The sequence below is a fragment of the Ammospiza nelsoni genome, chromosome 35, assembly GCF_027579445.1.
Source record: "Ammospiza nelsoni isolate bAmmNel1 chromosome 35, bAmmNel1.pri, whole genome shotgun sequence".
Lineage (NCBI taxonomy): Eukaryota > Metazoa > Chordata > Aves > Passeriformes > Passerellidae > Ammospiza > Ammospiza nelsoni.
In genome coordinates, this window is record NC_080667.1 from 2028667 (window position 1) to 2047916 (window position 19250).

The following is a 19250-nucleotide window of genomic DNA, read 5'->3' on the forward strand; positions in this document are numbered from 1 at the left end:
GAGGTGTCCCGCTCAGATTTTGAGATCCCTCCTCAGATTTTGGGGTGTCTCCGGGATTTTGGGGTGCCCCCGAGATTTTGGGGTGTCCCTGTGGGATTTTGGGGTGCCCTGTGGGATTTCGGGGTGCCCCATCGATGTCGGGGCGTCCCTGTGGGATTTCGGGGTGCCCCTTTGGGATTTCGGGGTTCCCCTCACCGAAGCTCTGCAGGCAGCCCCAGTAGCGCTGCTGGACGCTCAGCGTGCGGGCAATGCTGGCCAGGCCGCTGGGGTGGGGGGGACACGGAGCTTTTGGGGCGCTGGGGGCACCCCCAAACTGCCCCCAGCACCCCCAAACTGCCCCCAGCACCCCCTGGACCTCCCCCCCAAGCCCTCAGCCCCCCTGGAGCTCCCCAAAACCCCCCAAAATCTCCCCAGCCCCCCCCACACCCCCAGCACCCCAAACAGCTCCCCAAGGCCTCCAGCCCCCCCAAATAATCCCCAGACCCCCCAAACCCCCTCAGCGCCCCAAAACCCCCCCAGCCCCCCCAAACCTCCCCCCTGAGCCCCCTCACCTGGGGGTGGGGGCGATGGGCCCGAGGGGGTCCCCGGGGTCCCCCAGCAGGGTCCGCAGCACGGCCCCCACCCCCCCCGGGGACGCCCCCAAATCCGGCCCCCCCTGCGGAGAGCGGGGTCAGGGGGAGCCCACGGAGCCCCCGGCACGGGGCGGGCACGGGGCCCCCCCAAACTAACAGCACCCCTAAAAGAAACAGCCCTCCAAAAACAGCACCCCAAAACTAACAGCCACCCAAAACAGCCCCCTCAAAACCAGGCCCCCTAAACTAACAGCCCCTGAAAAAACAGCCCCCCAAAAACAAGTACTCCCCCAAAAACAGCTCCCCAAAAACAGCACCCCCAAAAACAGCGCCCCCAAAAACCAGCCCCCAAAGCAAACAGCCCCTAAAAATAAACAGACCCCCAAAACAGCCCCATGAAAGAAGCGGCCCCCCAAAACAGCCCCCCAAAACAAACACCCTCCAAACAGCCCCCCCCAAAAACAGGTTCCCAAAACCAAATATCTCCCCAAAACAGCCCCCCAAAAACAAACAGCTCCCCAAAACAAACCCCCCGAAAAGACCCCCAAAAACTAACAGCCCCGCAAACTAACAGCCCCCCGAAAAGAGCTCCAAAACAAACAGCCCCCCCAATATAAACAACCCCCCAAAACAGTCCCATGAAACAGCCTCCCAAACAGCCCCCCGAAAAAACACCCCCCTAAAACCAGCCCCCTTAAACTAACAGCCCCCCCAAAAACAGACTCCCAAAACCAAACAGCCCCCCAAAACAGCCCCCTAAAACAGCTCCCCAAAACAGCTCCCCCAAAACAAATAGGCCCCCAAAACAGCCCCCCAAAACCAGCTCCAAAACAAACCCCCCTCAAAACAGCACCCAAAACCAGCACCCCAAAACTGCTGCCAGAAGCAGCCCCCCAAAACAAACAGCCAAAAACAGCCCCCTCAAAAACAGCCCCCCAAAAACAAACAACCCTCTTGAAAACAAATAGCCCCCAAAACAAACAGCCCCCCCAAAACAACCCCCCAAAACAGCCCCCCAAAACCAGCCCCTCCTAAAAACAGCCACCAGAAACAGCCCCCCAAAAACCAGCCCAAAACAGCCCCCCAGAAACAGGCCCCTGAAAAACAGCCCCCCCAAAACAGCACCCCAAAACCAAACAGCCTCCAAAACAAACAGCCCCCCAAAACCAGCCCCTGAAAAACAGCCCCCCATAAACAAAGAGCCCCCAAAACAGTCCTCCAGAAACAGCACCCCAAAACAGACCCAAAACAAACAGCCCCCCAAAAATAGCCCCCAAACACCCCCCAAAACCAAACAGCCTCCAGAATCAGCCCCCACAAAAACAGCCCCCCCCAAAGAGCCCCCAAAACCAGCCCAAAACCAGTCCCAAAACAAACAGCCACAACATGAACCAGCCCCAAAACAGATCCCCAAAACCGACAGCCCCCCCAAAACAGCCCTCCAAACAAACAGCCCCCCAAAACAAACAGCCCCCCAAAACAAACAGCCCCCCAAAAACAGCCCCCCAAAACAATCAGCTCCCCTAAAAAATCAGTCCCCAACACCAAACAGCTGCAAAATAGAACAGCCCCAAAACAGCCCCCCAAAACTGACAGCCCCCCAAAACCAGCCCCCCAAAAACAAACAGCCCCCCAGAAACAGCCTTCCAAAACAGCCCCAAAGCAAAGAGCCCCCCCAAAAACAGCCCCCCTAAGAAACAGACCCCAAAAGAGCCCCTAAACAGCCCCAAAACTGCCTTTAGAACTGCCCAAGCAGCCCCCTAAACAGCCCCCAAACACCCCACGGAGCCCCTATAGCCCCTGTATCTCCTATAGCCCCACTCCTATAACCCCCACAGCCCTTACAGCCCTAGGCCCCCTATAGCCCCCACACCTGTCCAGCCCCCAAACCTCTCTAGCCTCCGCCCCTATAGCCCCCTAATCCCACAGCTCCTACAGCCCCTACAGCCCCACAGCCCCCTTACCCTACATTCCCTACAGCCCCTGCCCCTATAGCCCCCATACCCTGTACCCCTATAGCCCCTATACTCCTAGAGCCCCCACCCCATAGCCCCCTAGTCCCATAGCCCCTAGAGCCCTACAGCCCCCTTACCCCACGTCCCCTATAGCCTCTATATTCCTATACATCTCAGTCCCCTACATCCCCCACACCCCTATACTGTCCACATTCCCTCTATCCTCTATATAACCCCCATGCCCTCCACACCCCTATACCCCTATATCCCCCATACCCACCATATCCTATACATCCCCTATATCCCCTACACCCCTAAATCCCCTATACACCCCCTATATCCCCTATACATTCCCTATATCCCCCACACCCCTATATCCCCTATACATTCCCTATATCCCCTATACATCCCCTATATCCCCCATACTCATATATCCCCCATACCCCTTTACATGCCCTATACACCCCCTATATCCCCCACACCCCTATATCCCCTATACCCCCCTATATCCCCTATACACCCCCTATATCCCCTTTACATCTCCTATATCCCCCACACCCCAATATCCCCCACACCCCTATATCCCCTATACATTCCCTATATCCTCTACACCCCTATATCCCCTATATATTCCCTATATCCCCCATACCCCTATATCCCCCACACCCCTATATCCCCTATACATTCCCTATATCCCCTATACACCCCCTATATCCCCCATACTCCTATATCCCCCATACCCCTTTACATGCCCTATACACCCCCTATATCCCCCACACCCCAATATCCCCCACACCCCTATATCCCCTATACACCGCCTATATCCCCCACACCCCCTATACACCCCCATACACCCCTACACATTCCCCATACATTCCCTATACGCCCCTATCCCCCCCGTACCTGCAGCAGCAGCAGCAGCCGCCCCCGGGCCAGGGCCGAGAGCAGGTGGGTGAGCAGGGAGAACCCGGCTGGGGACACCCCCAGGGCACCCTGTGGGGGTCAGGGACACTATAGAGACCCTATGGATACCCTATAGAGACCCTACAGACACCCCCAGGGCACCCTGTGGGGGTCAGGGACACTATAGAGACACTATGGATACCCTATAGAGAACCCCCAGAGCACCCTGTGGGGGTCAGAGAGCCTATAGAGACCCTATGGATACCCTATAGAGACCCCCAGGGCACCCTGTGGGGGTCAGAGAGCCTATAGAGACCCTATGGATACCCTATAGAGACTCCCAGGGAGCCCTGTGGGGATCAGGGACCCTATAGGGATACTAGAGATACCCTATAGGTACCCTATAGACACCTCCAGGGAGCCCTGTGGGGACCAGAGAGCCTATAGGAACACTAGAGATACCCTATAGATACCCTATAGGGACCCCTAGGGCACTTTATGGGGATCAGGGACCCTACAGAGACACTATAGACACCCTACAGAGGCACTCTAGGAACCCTACAGATGCCCTGCAGATACCCCAGGGGAGATCAGAGATCCTACAGAGACACTAGAGGCACCTTACTGGGACACCCAGGGAGCCCTGTGGGGACACGGGAACTCTATAGAGACACTATAGGGACCTTATAGATACCCTATGGGGACATGGGGACCCTATAGAGACACTAGAGACACCCTATAGAGACCCTACAGACACCCCCAGGGAGCCCTGGGGGGACACAGAAACCCTATAGAGACACTATATGGACACTATAGAGACCCTACAGAGACCCCCAGGGCACCCTATAGGGACCAGAGCCCTACAGAGATACTATAGATACCCTGCAGACACCCTATAGAGACCCCCCAGGAGCCCTGTAGGGATCACAGAGCCCATCGTGACACTATAGAGACCCTATAGAGAGCCCAAGGGCACCCTATAGAGACCCTATAGAGACCGAGAGACCCCTATAGAGACCCTATAGAGAACCTATAGAGAAGCCAGAGACCTCCAGGGAGCCCTGAAGAGACCAGAGACCCCATAGAGACCCCCAGGGACCCCTGGGGATGGGGGGCTGAGGGACCCTATAGAGCCCCAAAGCCCCCCAGGGACCCCAGAGACCCCACAGAGACCCCAGAGACCCCATAGAAACCCCTCAGAGACCCCAGAGATCCCACAGAGACCCCACAGAGACCCCACAGAGACCCCAGAGACCCCCGAGACCCCATAGAGACCCCAAAGACCCCACAGAGACCCCACAGAGACCCCCTCAGACCCCACAAACCCCCCAGCCCCCCCCCCATACCCCCAAATCCTCCAGCGAAGCCTCGACCAGGACGAGCTGGGGCTGGAACTGAGGGGACACCACAGGGTCAGGGCATGGGACCCCAAAATCCCCACAGGGACCCCAAAATCCCCACAGGGACCCCAAACACACAGAGGGATCTCAAAACCCCACAGGGACCCCAAACTCGCAGGGACCCCAAAATCCCCACAAGGATCTCAAACCTGCAGGGACCCTAAAACCACAGGAACCCCAAACCCCCACAGGGACCCCAAACCCACAAAGGGATCCCAGACCCATGGGGTCAGAGGGACAGGACCCCAAACCTGCAGGGACCCCAAACCTCCCCACAGGGACCCCAAAAACCCCACAGGACACCAAACCCACAGAGGAACCCCAAAAACCTCACAGGACCCCAAACCCACAGAGGGACCCCAAACCCACAGGGACCCAAACCCATGGGGTCAGGTGGACGAGACCCTAAAATCCCCCTAGGGACCCCAAAATCCCCCACATGGACCCCAAACCCACAGAGGGATCCCAAACCCACAGGGACCCCAAAAACCTCACAGGACCCCAAAAACCTCATAGGACCCCAAACCCACAGAGGGACCCGAAACCCACAGAGGAACTCCAAACCCACAGATGGACCCCAAACCCCCACAGGGACCCCAAATCCCCCACACGGGAATTCTGAACTCACACAGGGACCTCACAGGGACCCCAAACCCACAGAGAGACCCCAAACCCACCCAAAGGGACCCCAAACCCCCCCAAAACCCCCCCTGCCCCCCACCTGCAGGCCGATGGGCAGCAGGATGTTGAAGGCAGCAGCAGCGAAATCGCCATCGGTGACAGTGGCCTGGGGACAGCGGGGACACAGAGAACCTGCGGGACCCTATAGGGACCCTGGGGACCCCAGAGAGCCCTCTGGACCCCCTGGGGACAGCGGGACCCTATAGAGGCTATGGGGACCCTATAGGGCCCTATAGAGCCTTAGAGAGCCCCTAGGGACCCTATGGAACCCTAGGAACCCTATAAACCCCTACAGAACTGCTGAGGGCCCTAAAGAGCCCTGTAGAGCCCTGCAGATAATTATCAATAGCCACCCACCCCATAGATTCCCCACAGATCCCCTATAGGTGCCTTATATAACCCCTATAGATCCCCCATAGATCCCCCATAGATCCCCCATACCTGTTCCCATTGCAGCTCCACACTGAACCCCTCTCCATGCCCTATAGATCCCCCATAGATCCCCTATAGAGCCCCTATAAATCCCCGATATCCCCATACCTGTTCCCAGTACAGCTCCACACTGAACCCCTCTCCATCCCCTATAGATCCCTTATAGATCCCCCATAGATCCCCTACAGATCCCCTATAAATCCCCTATATAACCCTTATTGATCCCATACCTGTTCCCATTGCAGCTCCACACTGAATCTCTCTCCATCCCCTATAGATCCCCCATAGATCCCCTATAAATCCCCCATAGATCCCCCATAGATCCCCTATAGATCCCTCCTAGATCCCCCATAGATCCCCTATAGATCCCCCATAGATCCCCTATAAATCCCCCATAGATCCCCCATAGATCCCCTATAGATCCCCCATAGATCCCCTATATCCCCATACCTGTTCCCAGTGCAGCTCCACACTGAACCCCTCCCCATGCCCCATAGATCCCCCATAGATCCCCTATAGATCCCCTATAGATCCCCTATATAACCCTTATTGATCCCGTACCTGTTCCCAGTGCAGCTCCACACTGAACCCCTCTCTGTCCCCTATAGATCCCCCATAGATCCCCCATAGATCCCCCATAGATCCCCTATATCCCCATACCTGTTCCCAGTGCAGCTCCACACTGAACCCCTCTCTGTCCCCTATAGATCCCCCATAGATCCCCCATAGATCCCCCATAGATCCCCCATAGATCCCCTATATCCCCATACCTGTTCCCAGTGCAGCTCCACACTGAATCCCTCTCCGGGTCCGTCCCCGGCGCTCGGGGGGGGCTCCCGGCCCTGCTGGGCCCCGAAGTACAGAACACTGGGGAGAGACCAGTACGGACCAGTACGCACCAGTACGGACCAGTATGGAATGTACAGACCAATACAGACCAGTATGGACCAGTACAGACCAGTACGGACCAGTGTGGACGGGTATGGACCAATGTGGAATGGTACAGACCAATACAGACCAGTACAGACCAGTATGGACCGGTACGGACCAGTATGGGATGGTACAGACCAATACAGACCAGTACGGACCAGTATGGACCGGTACCGACCAGTATGGAATGGTACAGACCAGTACGGACCAGTATGGACCAGTATGGACCAGTATGGGCCAATATAGGTCAGTATGGACCGGTACAGACCGGTATGGGCTGCTATGGACCGGTACGGACCAGTATGGACCGGTATGGACCTGTATGGACTGGTATGGACCAGTACGGACCTGTGTGGACCAGTATGGACCAGTACAGACCAGTACGGACCGGTATAGACCAGTATGGACTGGTATGGACCAGTAAGGCCCTGGTACGGACCAATACGGACTAGTATAGACCAGTACGGACCAGTATAGACCAGCAGGGACCAGTATAGACCAGTACAGACCGGTATGAACCAGTACAGACCAGTATGGACTGGTGTGGACCAAAACAGACCAGTATAGACCAGTACGGAGCAGTATGGAGTGGTGCGGATCAGTATGGACCAATATAGACCAGTACAGACCAGTATAGACTGGCACAGACCGGTACGGACCAGTACGGACCAGTACGGACCAGTATGGACCGGTATGGACCAGTACCCCCAGTACAGAATGCTGGGGAAAGGGAGAGAGTGTGGGGGACAGCCCAGTAAGGACCAGTGCTCCCAGTATGACCCCAGCGCTCCCAGTACGGCCCCAGTGCTCCCAGTATGGCCCCAGTGCTCCCAGTACGGCCCCAGTGCTCCCAGTATCTCCAGTGCTCCCAGTATGACCCCAGTGCTCCCAGTATGACCCCCCAGTGCTCCCAGTACGGCCCCAGTGCTCCCAGTACGGCCCCAGTGCTCCCAGTATGACCCCAGTGCTCCCAGTACGGCCCCAGTGCTCCCAGTACGACCCCAGTGCTCCCAGTATGACCCCCCAGTGCTCCCAGTATGGCCCCAGTGCTCCCAGTATGACCCCAGTGCTCCCAGTGCGGCCCCAATGCTCCCAGTACGGCCCCAGTGCTCCCAGCATGCCCCCCCAGTGCTCCCAGTACGACCCCAGTGCTCCCAGTGCCCCCCCAGTGCTCCCAGCATGCCCCCCCAGTGCTCCCAGTATGACCCCAGTGCTCCCAGTATGACCCCCCAGTGCTCCCAGTGCCCCCCCAGTGCTCCCAGTACGGCCCCCCAGTGCTCCCAGTATGACCCCCCAGTGCTCCCAGTGCCCCCCCAGTGCTCCCAGTACGGCCCCAGTGCTCCCAGTGCCCCCCCAGTGCTCCCAGTATCCCCAGTACCCACCTGGGGTCCTCCTGGAAGATCCGGGCCAGGCTCCGCCCGGGCCGGGGGCTCCAGTCCACGATCAGAACCCTGGGGGGGGCAGGGCTGGGACCCCAAACACCCCCAGGGACCCCAAATACCCCCCCAAAACACCCCCAAAAACTCCCCCAAAACACCCCCAAATACCCCCAAAACACCCCAAACACCACAAATCCCCCCAGACACCCCAAATACCCCCAAAACACCCCAAACACCACAAATCCCCCCAGACATCGCAAAATCACTCAAATACCCCGCAAAACACCCCAAAACCACCCCAGAATGGACCCAGTGTCAGGGGGTGCTGGGACCCCCCCATTGGTGCCCCCCCGTTGTTGCCCTCCCATTGATGCCCCTCCCCCCAGTGCTGATGCCCCCCCTGGTTTTGCCCCCTCCCCTAGTTGTTGCCCCCCTCCTCCCCCGTTGTTGCCCCCCCCCCCCCCCACGGTTATTGCCCCTTGTTGTTGCCCTCCTCTCATTGTTGCCCCCCCCCACATTGTTGTCCCTCCCCCCGTTGATGCCCCTCTGTTGCTGCCCCCCCAGTTTTGCCCCTCCAGTGGTGTTGCCCCCCCACTGCCGCCCCTTCCCCTGTTCTTGCCCCCCCGTTGCTACCCCCCCATTGTTATCCCCTCGTTGTTGCCCCCCTCGTTGTTGCCCCCCGTTGTTGCCCCCCCGTTGTTGCCCCCCGTTATTGCCCCCCGTTGTTGCCCCCCGTTGTTGCCCCCCGTTGTTGCCCCCCGTTGTTGCCCCTCGTTGTTGCCACCCGTTGTTGCCCCCCCGTTATTGACCCCCGTTGTTGCCCCTCGTTGTTGCCCCCCCGTTGTTGCCCCCCGTTGTTGCCCCCCGTTGTTGCCCCCTCTCACCGCTGCACCCCGAGCTGTTTCTGCGCCACCCTGGCAGCCACGGCCGCGGGCTGGGGGGGGGTCCTGGGGGTCCTGGGGGCTGCACAGACACCGGAGAGACCCTGAGGGTCCATAGGGGGCCACACAGACCCATAGGGAACCCCACAGGGCCCCATAGAGCCCCACAGAGCCCCATAGAACCCCATAGAGCCCTGTGGAACCCCACAGATCCCTATGGAACCCCACAGATCCCTATAGGACCCCACAGAGCCCCATAGAACCCCATAGAGCCCTGTGGAACCCCACAGAGCCCTATAGGACCCCACAGAGCCCCATAGAACCCCACAGAGCCCCATAGAACCCTGTGGAACCCCATAGAACCCTATGGAACCCCACAGAGCCCTATAGGACCCCACAGAGCCCCATAGAACCCCATAGAACCCTGTGGAACCCCATAGATCCTTGTGCATCCATAGGGAAACCCCACAGAGCCCTATACAGCCCCACAGAGCCCTATAGAACCCCACAGACCCCCATGGAACCCCATAGAACCCCACAGACCCCTATAGAACCCCATAGAACCCTATGGAACCCCACAGAACCCTATAGAACCCTGTGGAACCCCATAGATCCCTGTGCATCCATAGGGAACCCCACAGAGCCCTATACAGCCCTACAGAGCCCTATAGCACCCCACAGACCCCCATGGAACCCTATGTACCCCTATAGGACCCCGGAGATCTCTATGGAACCCCATAGACCCCTATAGATCTATGGTTCCCTATAGGCAACCCCACAGACCCCTACAGAGCCCCACAGACCCCTATGGAATCCCATAAATCCCTATGGATCCCTATGGATCCCCACAGACCCCTGTGGAAGCCCACAGAACCCCACAGAACCCCACAGATCCATAGGGAACCCCACAGACCCCTGTGGAACCCCACAGACCCCTGTGGGACCCCAGAGACCCCTGTGGAACCCCATAGAGCCCTATAGAATCCCACAGACCCCCATAGAACCCCATAGAGCCCTATAGAACCCCACAGAGCCCCATAGAACCCCATAGAGCCCTATGGAACCCCACAGACCCCTGTAGACCCCCACGGGCCCCTATGGGATCCTGTATATCCCATAGGGACCCCCGCAGACCCCTAAGAACCCTCACAAAACCCCCCAACCCCCTACAGACCCCACAGGGACCCCACCCCAGCCCTACAAACCCTGTAACAACCCTCCAAACCCCACAGACCCCACAGGGACCCCAGCCCAGCCCTAATGACACCCCCAAACCCCTCCACACCCCTATGGGCCCTCACAAAACCCCCCAACCCCTACAGGCCCCATAGGGACCCCACCCCAAACCCTACAAACCCCATAACGACCCCCCAAACCCTGCAGGCCCCACAGGGACCCCACCCCAACCCTATGTACCCCCCAACCCCTTTTAAAGCCCCTATGGACCCTCCCCCATGGATGCCCCCCAGACCCCAAAGCCCCCAGACCCCACTGTGATCCCCCATAACCCTGTACTGCCCCCGTACCCCGTTTTTGCCCCCTGTACCCCTTTTCTTCCCCCCTGTACCCCCATTTTTGCCCCCCGTACCCCATTTTTACCCCCCCCTTCCCCGTTATTCCCCCCCCCCATACCCCGTTATTCCCCCCCGTACCCCGTTTTTACCCCCCCCATACCCCGTTATTCCCCCCCCATACCCCGTTTTTGCCCCCCGTACCCCGTTATTCCCCCCCATACCCCATTATTCCCCCCGTACCCCGTTATTCCCCCCCGTACCCCGTTTTTGCCCCCCCCGTATCCCGTTATTGCCCCCGTACCCTGTTTTTACTCCCCCATACCCCGTTTTTTCCCCTCCATACCCCATTTTACCCCCCGGTACCTCGTTATTCCCCCCCCCGTACCCCGTCATTTTCTCCATACCCCATTTTTGCCCCCCGTACCCCGTTATTCCCCCCCGTACCCCATTTTTGCCCCCCGTACCCCGTTATTCCCCCCCGTACCCCGTTTTTGCCCCCCGTACCCCGTTATTCCCCCCGTACCCCATTTTAGCCCCCCGTACCCCGTTATTCTCCCCCGTACCCCGTTTTTGCCCCCCCGTACCCCGTTATTCCCCCCATACCCCGTTATTACCCCTGTACCCCGTTTTTACCCCCCGTACCCCGTTTGTACCCCGTTATTCCCCTGCATACCCCATTTTTACCCCCCCATACCCCGTTATTCTCCCCCGTACCTCGTTTTACCCCCCGTACCCCATTTTTACCCCCCCCGTACCCCCGTTTTTGCCCCCCCGTACCCCGTTTTACCCCCCGTACCCCGTTTTTGCCCTCCGTACCCCCATTTTTACCCCCCCGTACCCCGTTATTCCCCCCCGTACCCCAATTTTGCCCCCCCGTACCCCATTTTTACCCCCCTGTACCCCATTTTTGCCCCCGTACCCCGTTTTTGCCCCCTGCACCCCGTTATTCCCCCCCGCACCCCGTTATTCCCCCCCGTACCCCGTTTTTGCCCCCCGTACCCCGTCATTCCCCCCGTACCCCGTTTTTACCTGATCAGCGCCACCCCCGTTGCGCAGGGCCCCCCCCCAGCAGCGGCTCCAGCAGCGCCAGCGCCGCCCCCCACGGCCCCGCGGGGACCCCACACGCGCCTGGGGGACCCCAAAATCAGTGTGGGGGCACCCCGAAATCAGGGGAAAAACCCCCAAAATCGGGGGGGGACCCCAAAATCAGTGTGGGGGCACCCCGAAATCAGGGGGGCACCCCAGAATCGGGGGGGGGGAACCCAAGCCCACCTGGGGGACCCTGAAATCAGGGGGGGGGAACCCGAGACCCCCTGGGACACCCCAAAATCGGGGGGGAACCCCGAAATCAGGGCAGGGCACTGAGCCCCCCTGGGGGACCCCAAAATCAGCGAGGGCACCCCAAAATCAGGGGGGCCCTGAGCCCTCCCGGGACGCCCCGAAATCAGGAAAGGAACCCCGAAATCAGGGAGGGAACCCGAGACCACCTGGGACACCCCGAAATCAGGGGGGGCACCCCCAAATCAGGTGGGAACCCTGAAATGAGGTGGGAAATCCCAAAATCAGGAGGGGCACCCCGAAATCAGGGGAAACACCCCAAAATCAGGGGGGACTCCAAAATCAGAGGGAGACCCCAAAATCGGCGGGGCACCCTGAAATCAGGGGGAGCACCCCAAAATCAGAGGGGCCCCGAGCCCCCCAGGAAACCCCGAAATCAGAAGAGAACACCCCAAAATCAGGGGGGCACCCCAAAATCAGAGGGGCCCCGAGCCCCCCGGGAAACCCCGAAATCAGAAGAGAACACCCCAAAACCAGGGGGGCACCCCAAAATCAGGGGGGCCCCCGAGGAGGGAGGGGACCGCAAAACCCGGGGGGAGGGAGCAAGACCCCAAAAACAGGAGCCGAAACCCCCGGGGAGACCCCAAAACCTCAGAGGAGAGTGCAGGGGATGGGGGGACCCCAAACTCCTCAGCGAGACCCCAAAACCCCAGGGGGAAATGCAGGGGTTTGGGGGGGGGGCCTCGAACACGGGAGGACCCCGAAACTCCCATGGGAGGGACCCAGAATCGGGGGAGGAACCCCAAAACCCCACAGCGGCACCCCAAAACTCCCATGGGAGGCACCTGCAATGGGGGGTACCCCAAAACCCCTCGGGAAAGGACCCAAAGTCAGAGGGACCCCCAAAATCTCAGTGAGAACCTAAAACTGCCCAGGGATTCCCCAGGGGCTCGGGGGGACCCCAAAACCCCACAGGGAGACCCCAAACCCCTCACTGAGGGTCCCTGGTGGATGGGAAGGGACCCCAACCCCTCCCGGGGGTCTCGGGGATTTGGGGACCCCCCCCCCCCCCCCAGACCCCGCCCTCGGGGGGCGCTCACCGGGCCGGGGCTCTCGGGGGGCTCCAGCTTCGCCACGAACGAGGGGCTGGGGGACCCCAAAGCCACCCTGAGGGGCCGGCCTGGGGGGCCAGAGCCCCCCCAAATCCTGGGGGACCCCCGGTGCTCCCCAGGCTCCCCACAGGGACCCCCAAACCCCATAGGGCCCCCCAAACCCCACAGTGACCCCCCCAAACCCCACAGGAACCCCCCCAAACCCCACAGGAACCCCCAAACCCCACAGTGACCCCCCCAAACCCCACAGGGACCCCCAAACCCCACAGGGACCCCCCAAACCCCACAGGAACCCCCCCAAACCCCACAGGGACCTCCCAAACCCCATAGGGACCCCCCCAAACACCACAGGGCCCCCCCAAACACCACAGGGACCCCCAAACCCCACAGGGCCCCCCAAACCCCACAGGGACCCCCCCAAACACCACAGGGACCCCCCCAAACCCCACAGGGACCCCCCCAAACACCACAGGGCCCCCCAAACCCCACAGGGACCCCCCCAAACACCACAGGGCCCCCCCAAACACCACAGGGCCCCCCCAAACCCCACAGGGCTCCCAAAACCCCACAGGGACCCCCCCCAAACACCACAGGGACCCCCCCCAAACCCCACAGGGACCCCCCAAACCCCACAGGGCTCCCCCCAAACCCCACAGTGACCCCCAAACCCCACAGGGCCCCCCAAACACCACAGGGACCCCCCAAAACCCCACAGGGCCCCCCAAACCCCACAGGGACCCCCCAAACCCCACAGGGACCCCCAAACCCCACAGAGCCCCCCAAACACCACAGGGACCCCCAAAACACCACAGGGCCCCCCCCAAACACTACAGGGACCCCCAAAACACCACAGGGACTCCCCAGAACCTCCCAAACACCCCCCTGCCCCCCATATCCCCCCCAAAACCCCCCAGACCCCTCAGTGCTCCCCCAAATCACCCCGAGCCCCCTCAAACTCCCCCCCAAATCCTCTCAAACTTCCCCCAGCTCTCCCAAATCCCCCCAGACCCCCCAAAAATCCCCCAAATCACTCAGAGCCCCCTTAAACCTCCCCAGATCCCCCAAATTCCTCACAAATCCTTTAGACCCCCCCTCAAATCTCCCCTAAATCCCCCCAAATTCCTCAAATCCCGCCCAAATCCCCCCGAATCCCCCCGAATCCCCCCTGCACCCCCAGTCCCCACCTGTGCACCAGCAGCAGCTCCTCGTCGCTGGCCGGGCGGCACTGGGGGCAATGGGGGGGGTCAGGGGGGTCCCCGAAATGCCAGGGGGACCCCAAAAGGGGAGGGGGGGACCCCGAGTCGGGGCTCACCTGGACGGGGACGCAGCGCTGGAACAGCTCCCGCAGGGCCGGACCCCCGGGGGGGCTGCGGGACCCCAGAGTCAGGGGGGACCCCAAAAACACCCGGGGACCCCAAAACATCCCAGGGGAGCCCGAAAACACCCCGGGGAACCCAAGGGAGACCCCAAAAGGCCCAGAGGGATCCCAAACGTCACGGGGGACCCCAAAAACTCTGGGGTGACCCCAAGGGTCAGGGGGGACCCCAAAAACACCCCGGGATACCAAAGGTCAGGGGGGACCCCGAAACCCCCCAGGGGCCCCAAAAACACCCCAGGGACCCCAAAATCCCCAGGGGGACCCCGGAGGTCGGGGGGGGGACCCCAAAAACGCCCCGGGGACCCCAAAAACCCCAGGGGGACCCCAAAGGTCAGGGAGACCCCAAACCCCCCCACCCCGGGACCCCAAGAGTCAGGGCGGACCCCAAGAACCCCCCTGGGACCCCAAAAACCTGCCGGGGACCCCCAGCACAATAGGGGAACCCCAAAAACCTGCCGGGGGACACCGAAAAACCCGGGGGGACCCCAAACACCCTGGGGTGACCCCAAAGGTCAGGGAGGCTCCAAAAGCTCCCCCGGGGACCCCAAAATCCCCAGGTGAACCCTAAAAACCCCCTGGGGAACCCGACGGTCAGGGGGGACCCCAAAAACCCCAGAGCGACCTCAAAGGTCAAGGACAGACCCGAAAAAATGCCCGGGAACCCCAAAAACCCAGAGGGATCCCAAAGGCCAGAGGAGACCCCAAAAACGCCCTGGGGATTTCCAGACCCCCCACCCAAATATTGGGGGGACCCCAGAATGGGGGAGGGGGCGTTTGGGGCGTGGGGGGACCCCAATTTCTGAGGGGGGGGGGTGTTGAGAAAAGGGGAACTTTGAGGGGGATTTTGGGGGGGATTTGGAAGGAAAAGGATTTGGGCCTGGGAGGTGCTGAAAGAGGATTTGGGGTTTTGGGGGTTTGGGGGTTTTGGGGGTTTGGGGGGTTTGGGGGATTTGGGGGGTTTGGGGGTTTGGGGGATTTGGGGATTTGAGGGATTTGAGGGATTTCATGGATTTGGGGGATTTGGGGGTTTTGGGGATTTGGGGGGTTTTGGGGGATTTGGGGGATTTGGTGGATTTGAAGGTTTTGGGGGTTTTGGGGGATTTGGTGGATTTGGGGGTTTGGGGGTTTTGGGGTTTTGAGGGATTTGGGGGTTTGGGGGGGTTTGGGGGTTTTGGGAATTTGGGGAATTTTGGGGGATTTGGGGGGTTTGGGGGGTTTGGGAGATTTGGTGGATTTGAGGGTTTTGGGGGTTTTGGGGGATTTGGGGGTTTTGGGGATTTGGGGGGTTTTGGGGGATTTGGGGGATTTGGTGGATTTGAAGGTTTTGGGGGTTTTGGGGGATTTGGGGGATTTGGGGGTTTGGGGGTTTTGGGGTTTTGGGGGGGTTGGGGGTTTTGGGGATTTGGGGGGGTTTGGGGGGTTTTGGGGGATTTGGGGGTTTGGGGGATTTGATGGATTTGGGGGGATTTTGGGGGTTTTGGGGATTTGGGGGTTTGGGGGATTTGATGGGTTTGGGGGGTTTTGGGGGATTTGGGGGGTTTGGTGGATTTGAGGGATTTGGGGGGATTTTGGGGGTTTTGGGGATTTGGGGGATTTGGGGGATTTGGGGGGATTTGATGGATTTGGGGGATTTGATGGATTTGGGGGATTTTGGGGATTTTGGGGGATTTGGGGGGTTTGGGGGATTTTGGGGGATTTTGGGGGATTTGATGGATTTGGGGGGTTTGGGGATTTGGGGGATTTTGGGGGATTTTGGGGGATTTGATGGATTTGGGGGATTTTGGGGGATTTGGTGGATTTGAGGGATTTGATGGATTTGGGGGGGGTTTGGGGGGTTTGGTGGAATTTGTGGGCTCTGGGTGAATTGGGGAGGATTTGGAGGATTTGAGGGATTTGGGTGATCTGGGGGTGATTTGGGGTTGATTTGGGGGGATTTGGGGCATTTGGTGCAATTTGGAGCATTTGGGGCTCTGGAGGATTTGAGGGATTTGGGGGCTCCGGGGATCTGGGGGGGTTTGGAAGATTTGGGGCAGATCTGGGGGCTCCAGAGGGATTTGGGGGGGATTGGGGGGCTCTGGGGGATTTGGGGGGAATTTTGGGTGAATTTGGGGGGAATTTCAGGGGATTTGGGTTCTCCAGGAGGGATTTGGGGGGCTCTGGGGGATTTGGGGCAATTTGGGGACTCCAGGGGATCTGGGGGGGGACTTTGGGGGAGGGGCTCCAGAGCATTTGGGGAGGATTTGGAAGATTTGGGGGCTGCAGGGAATTTGGGGCATTTAGGGGGGCTCTGGGGGGTTTGGGGGATTTCAGGGGGCTCTGGGGGATTTGGGGGGGTTCTGAAGGGGATTCAGGGTGGATTTGGGGTGGATTTGGGGGATTTGGGGTCTCCGTACCGTCCGTCCCCGTGCCCGTGGCCGTGCCCTCCATCTCTGACCAGCCCGGTCCCGGTGGGAGCCGCGGCCTCGGCCCCCAAATCCTGATGGGCATTGGGGGGAATCGGGGTCTGGGGGGGTCCTGGGACACCCCAACACCCCCAGGAGCCCCCCACCCCCAAAGGGACCCCCCCCAATACAGGGGAACCCCCTGGTCCCAATCCACGACCCCACAAACCAGGGGGCCCCCCCAAAGGGCTCCCGCTGTGCTGGGCCTGCACCAAAAGGGGCCAAAAATTGGGGTACCCCAGCCCCCCACCACGGGCCCAATATTGGGAGTGCCCCACCCAGAGCCCCCCAAACCCCATTTTTGGGGTCCCCCATGTCCCAGGACCCCCCAAATCCCATTTTTGGGGTCCCCCATGTCACCAACTGAAGCATCCCCTGCCCCCCATGTCCCAGACCCCCCCCAAAGCCCCCCATTTTTGGGGTCCCCCCGCCCCATTACCAGCTGCTGCGACTTCACCCCCCTCGATAGCCCAGACCCCCCAAATCCCCCATTTTCGGGGTCCCCCATCCCCCCCCGTTACCAGCTGCTGTAGCTCCGCCCCCAGCCCCCCCATATCCCGAACCCCCCCATTTTTGGGGTGCCCCTCCCCCCCCCGTTACCAGCTGCTGTAGCTCCGCCTCCAGCCCCGCCCTCCGGCCCCGCGCGCGCCCGCGCCGGCGCGCCTGGAACAGCGCCCCCTGCTGGGGGAGCCGCCGCCCCGCGCGGCCCTGGGCGGAGCCTCCGTCAGACACGCCCACGCTGGCCACGCCCACAAACTCGCAAACCGCGCCCACTTCGGTACCACACCCATTTAAACCCCGCCCATTACAAAGCCACACCCATTAAAACCCCGCCCCTCGAACACTCCGGTACAATTTGGGGTGGAGCCCAGAAGACCCCGCCCAATAAGGCCACGCCCACTACATGCAGACCACGCCCACCACGTGTCGGCCACATGGTGCCTGGAGGTTTGGGCGCGTCAGCGAGGCCCCGCCCACTTGAAGCCCCGCCCCCTCGGCACGCGGACCCCGCTCCATTTCGGGGCGTGTAGTCTGCGGCCACGCCCCGTGAGGCCCCGCCCCCTGCCCCGCCCTGTGCTGGCCCCGCCCCTCTCACCATGGCAGCCGGGGGGGCTCTAGCGGCGCGCGGGGGGGGGCATCGCGGGGGCCTGGGGGGGGACACGGGTTAGGGACAATGGGGGAAAATGGGGGGGACACGGGGCAGGGGGCAATGGGGGACAATGGGGGACAATGGGGGGGACACGGGTTACGGACAATGGGGAACAATGCGGGACAATGGGGGGGGCACGGGGCAGGGGGCAATGGGGGACAATGGGGGTGACACGGGTTAGGGACAATGGGGGACAATGGGGGACAATGGGGGGGGGACACGGGGCAGGAACAATGCGGGACAATGGGGGGACACGGGTTAGGGACAATGGGGGACAGCGGAGGGGAGACAGGGTCGGGGATACCGGGGGGACAGGGGGGGATACCGGGAGAATACGAGTTAGGGGACAATGGGGGGAAAAACGGAGGGGACAGCGGGGGGGACACTTGGGGACACTTGGGGACACCGGGGGACAGCGGCGGAGGGGACACGGGGAAGGGCCGTGACTCCGGGAGCCTGGGATGATGGACACGGTTTCGGGGACAGCGGGGCACAGCGCGGGGGGACACCGTGCGGGGACTGGGAGGGACACGGGCGGGACAGAATGGGACTGCAGGGGGAAACCGAGGGGACCCGGGGCGGGACACCGGGGGACACCGGGACGGAGCGGGGGCGGGCCCGGGACAGCGAGGGCGGGGCGGGCGGGAAACAAACGGGACCGGAGGGCGGGGCAGGGACGGGGCCGGGGCTGCAGGGGCCGGGGGCTCCATGGATCGGGGCGGGTCTGGGGATCCGGAGCGGCTCCGGGGGTCCGGGGTCCCGGGAGGGCTGCGGGGCGGACCGGGGTCCCCGCGGGTTTCGGGGGTCCCGGGGCGGTTCGGGGGTCCCGGGCGGGGCCGGAGCCGCCCTCACTCACCTGCAGCCCCGCGCGACGCTGGCGCGAGGCGCGCCGTGATGACGCCAGGGCCAGGCGGGGCACGAGCGAGAGTAAGGGGCGGGGCCATGATAGGGGCGTGGCTTAGTCACGTCTGGGGCGGGACGTCGCGATCAGTGGGCGGGGCTCAAGGGGGCGGGGCTTCGTGAGAGGCGTAGTCCAATGAGGGGCGCGGTCCAATGTGGGGCGGGGCATCCGCTTCACGGGCCGCCATGTTGGCTGTGCTTATGGAGGCCGCCATATTGTCTGTGCTTATGGAAACTGCCGTATTGGCTGTGCTCATGGAGGCCGCCATGTTGGTTGTGCTCGCAGTGTCGCCATATTGGCGGTGCTTGAGGGGGTCGCCATGTTGGCTGTGCTCATGGAGACC

At 61.2% G+C, this 19250-nt stretch overlaps 1 protein-coding gene across 1 annotated transcript; it reads right to left on the reverse strand.

Annotated features, from left to right (window-relative positions):
- Window positions 1-191: 191 nt before the first annotated feature.
- LOC132086029 (spidroin-2-like) lies at window positions 192-18950 on the reverse strand. Its single transcript, XM_059491489.1, has 16 exons — window positions 18863-18950; window positions 17953-18004; window positions 17457-17595; window positions 16809-16891; window positions 14350-14404; window positions 14222-14262; window positions 13025-13071; window positions 11677-11773; window positions 9137-9215; window positions 8256-8324; window positions 6714-6810; window positions 5552-5617; window positions 4777-4824; window positions 3431-3520; window positions 552-655; window positions 192-263 (listed from the first exon to the last, which is right to left on the reverse strand). The coding sequence occupies exons 1-16, from the start codon at window positions 18948-18950 to the stop codon at window positions 192-194; spliced, it is 1227 nt and encodes a 408-aa protein (XP_059347472.1).
- Window positions 18951-19250: the final 300 nt, after the last annotated feature.

What these genes read in the sequence shown, in the direction of transcription:
- LOC132086029 (XM_059491489.1), bottom strand. Translation starts at nt 18,950, where the DNA reads ATGGCCCCGCCCCTTACTCTCGCTCGTGCCCCGCCTGGCCCTGGCGTC. An exon ending in AGGCGGAGCTACAGCAGCTG is followed by an intron (nt 16,892 to 17,456) that starts GTAACGGGGGGG and finishes AATGCCCATCAG; the next exon opens with GATTTGGGGGCCGAGGCCGC. An exon ending in AGCGCTGCGTCCCCGTCCAG is followed by an intron (nt 14,263 to 14,349) that starts GTGAGCCCCGAC and finishes CATTGCCCCCAG; the next exon opens with TGCCGCCCGGCCAGCGACGA.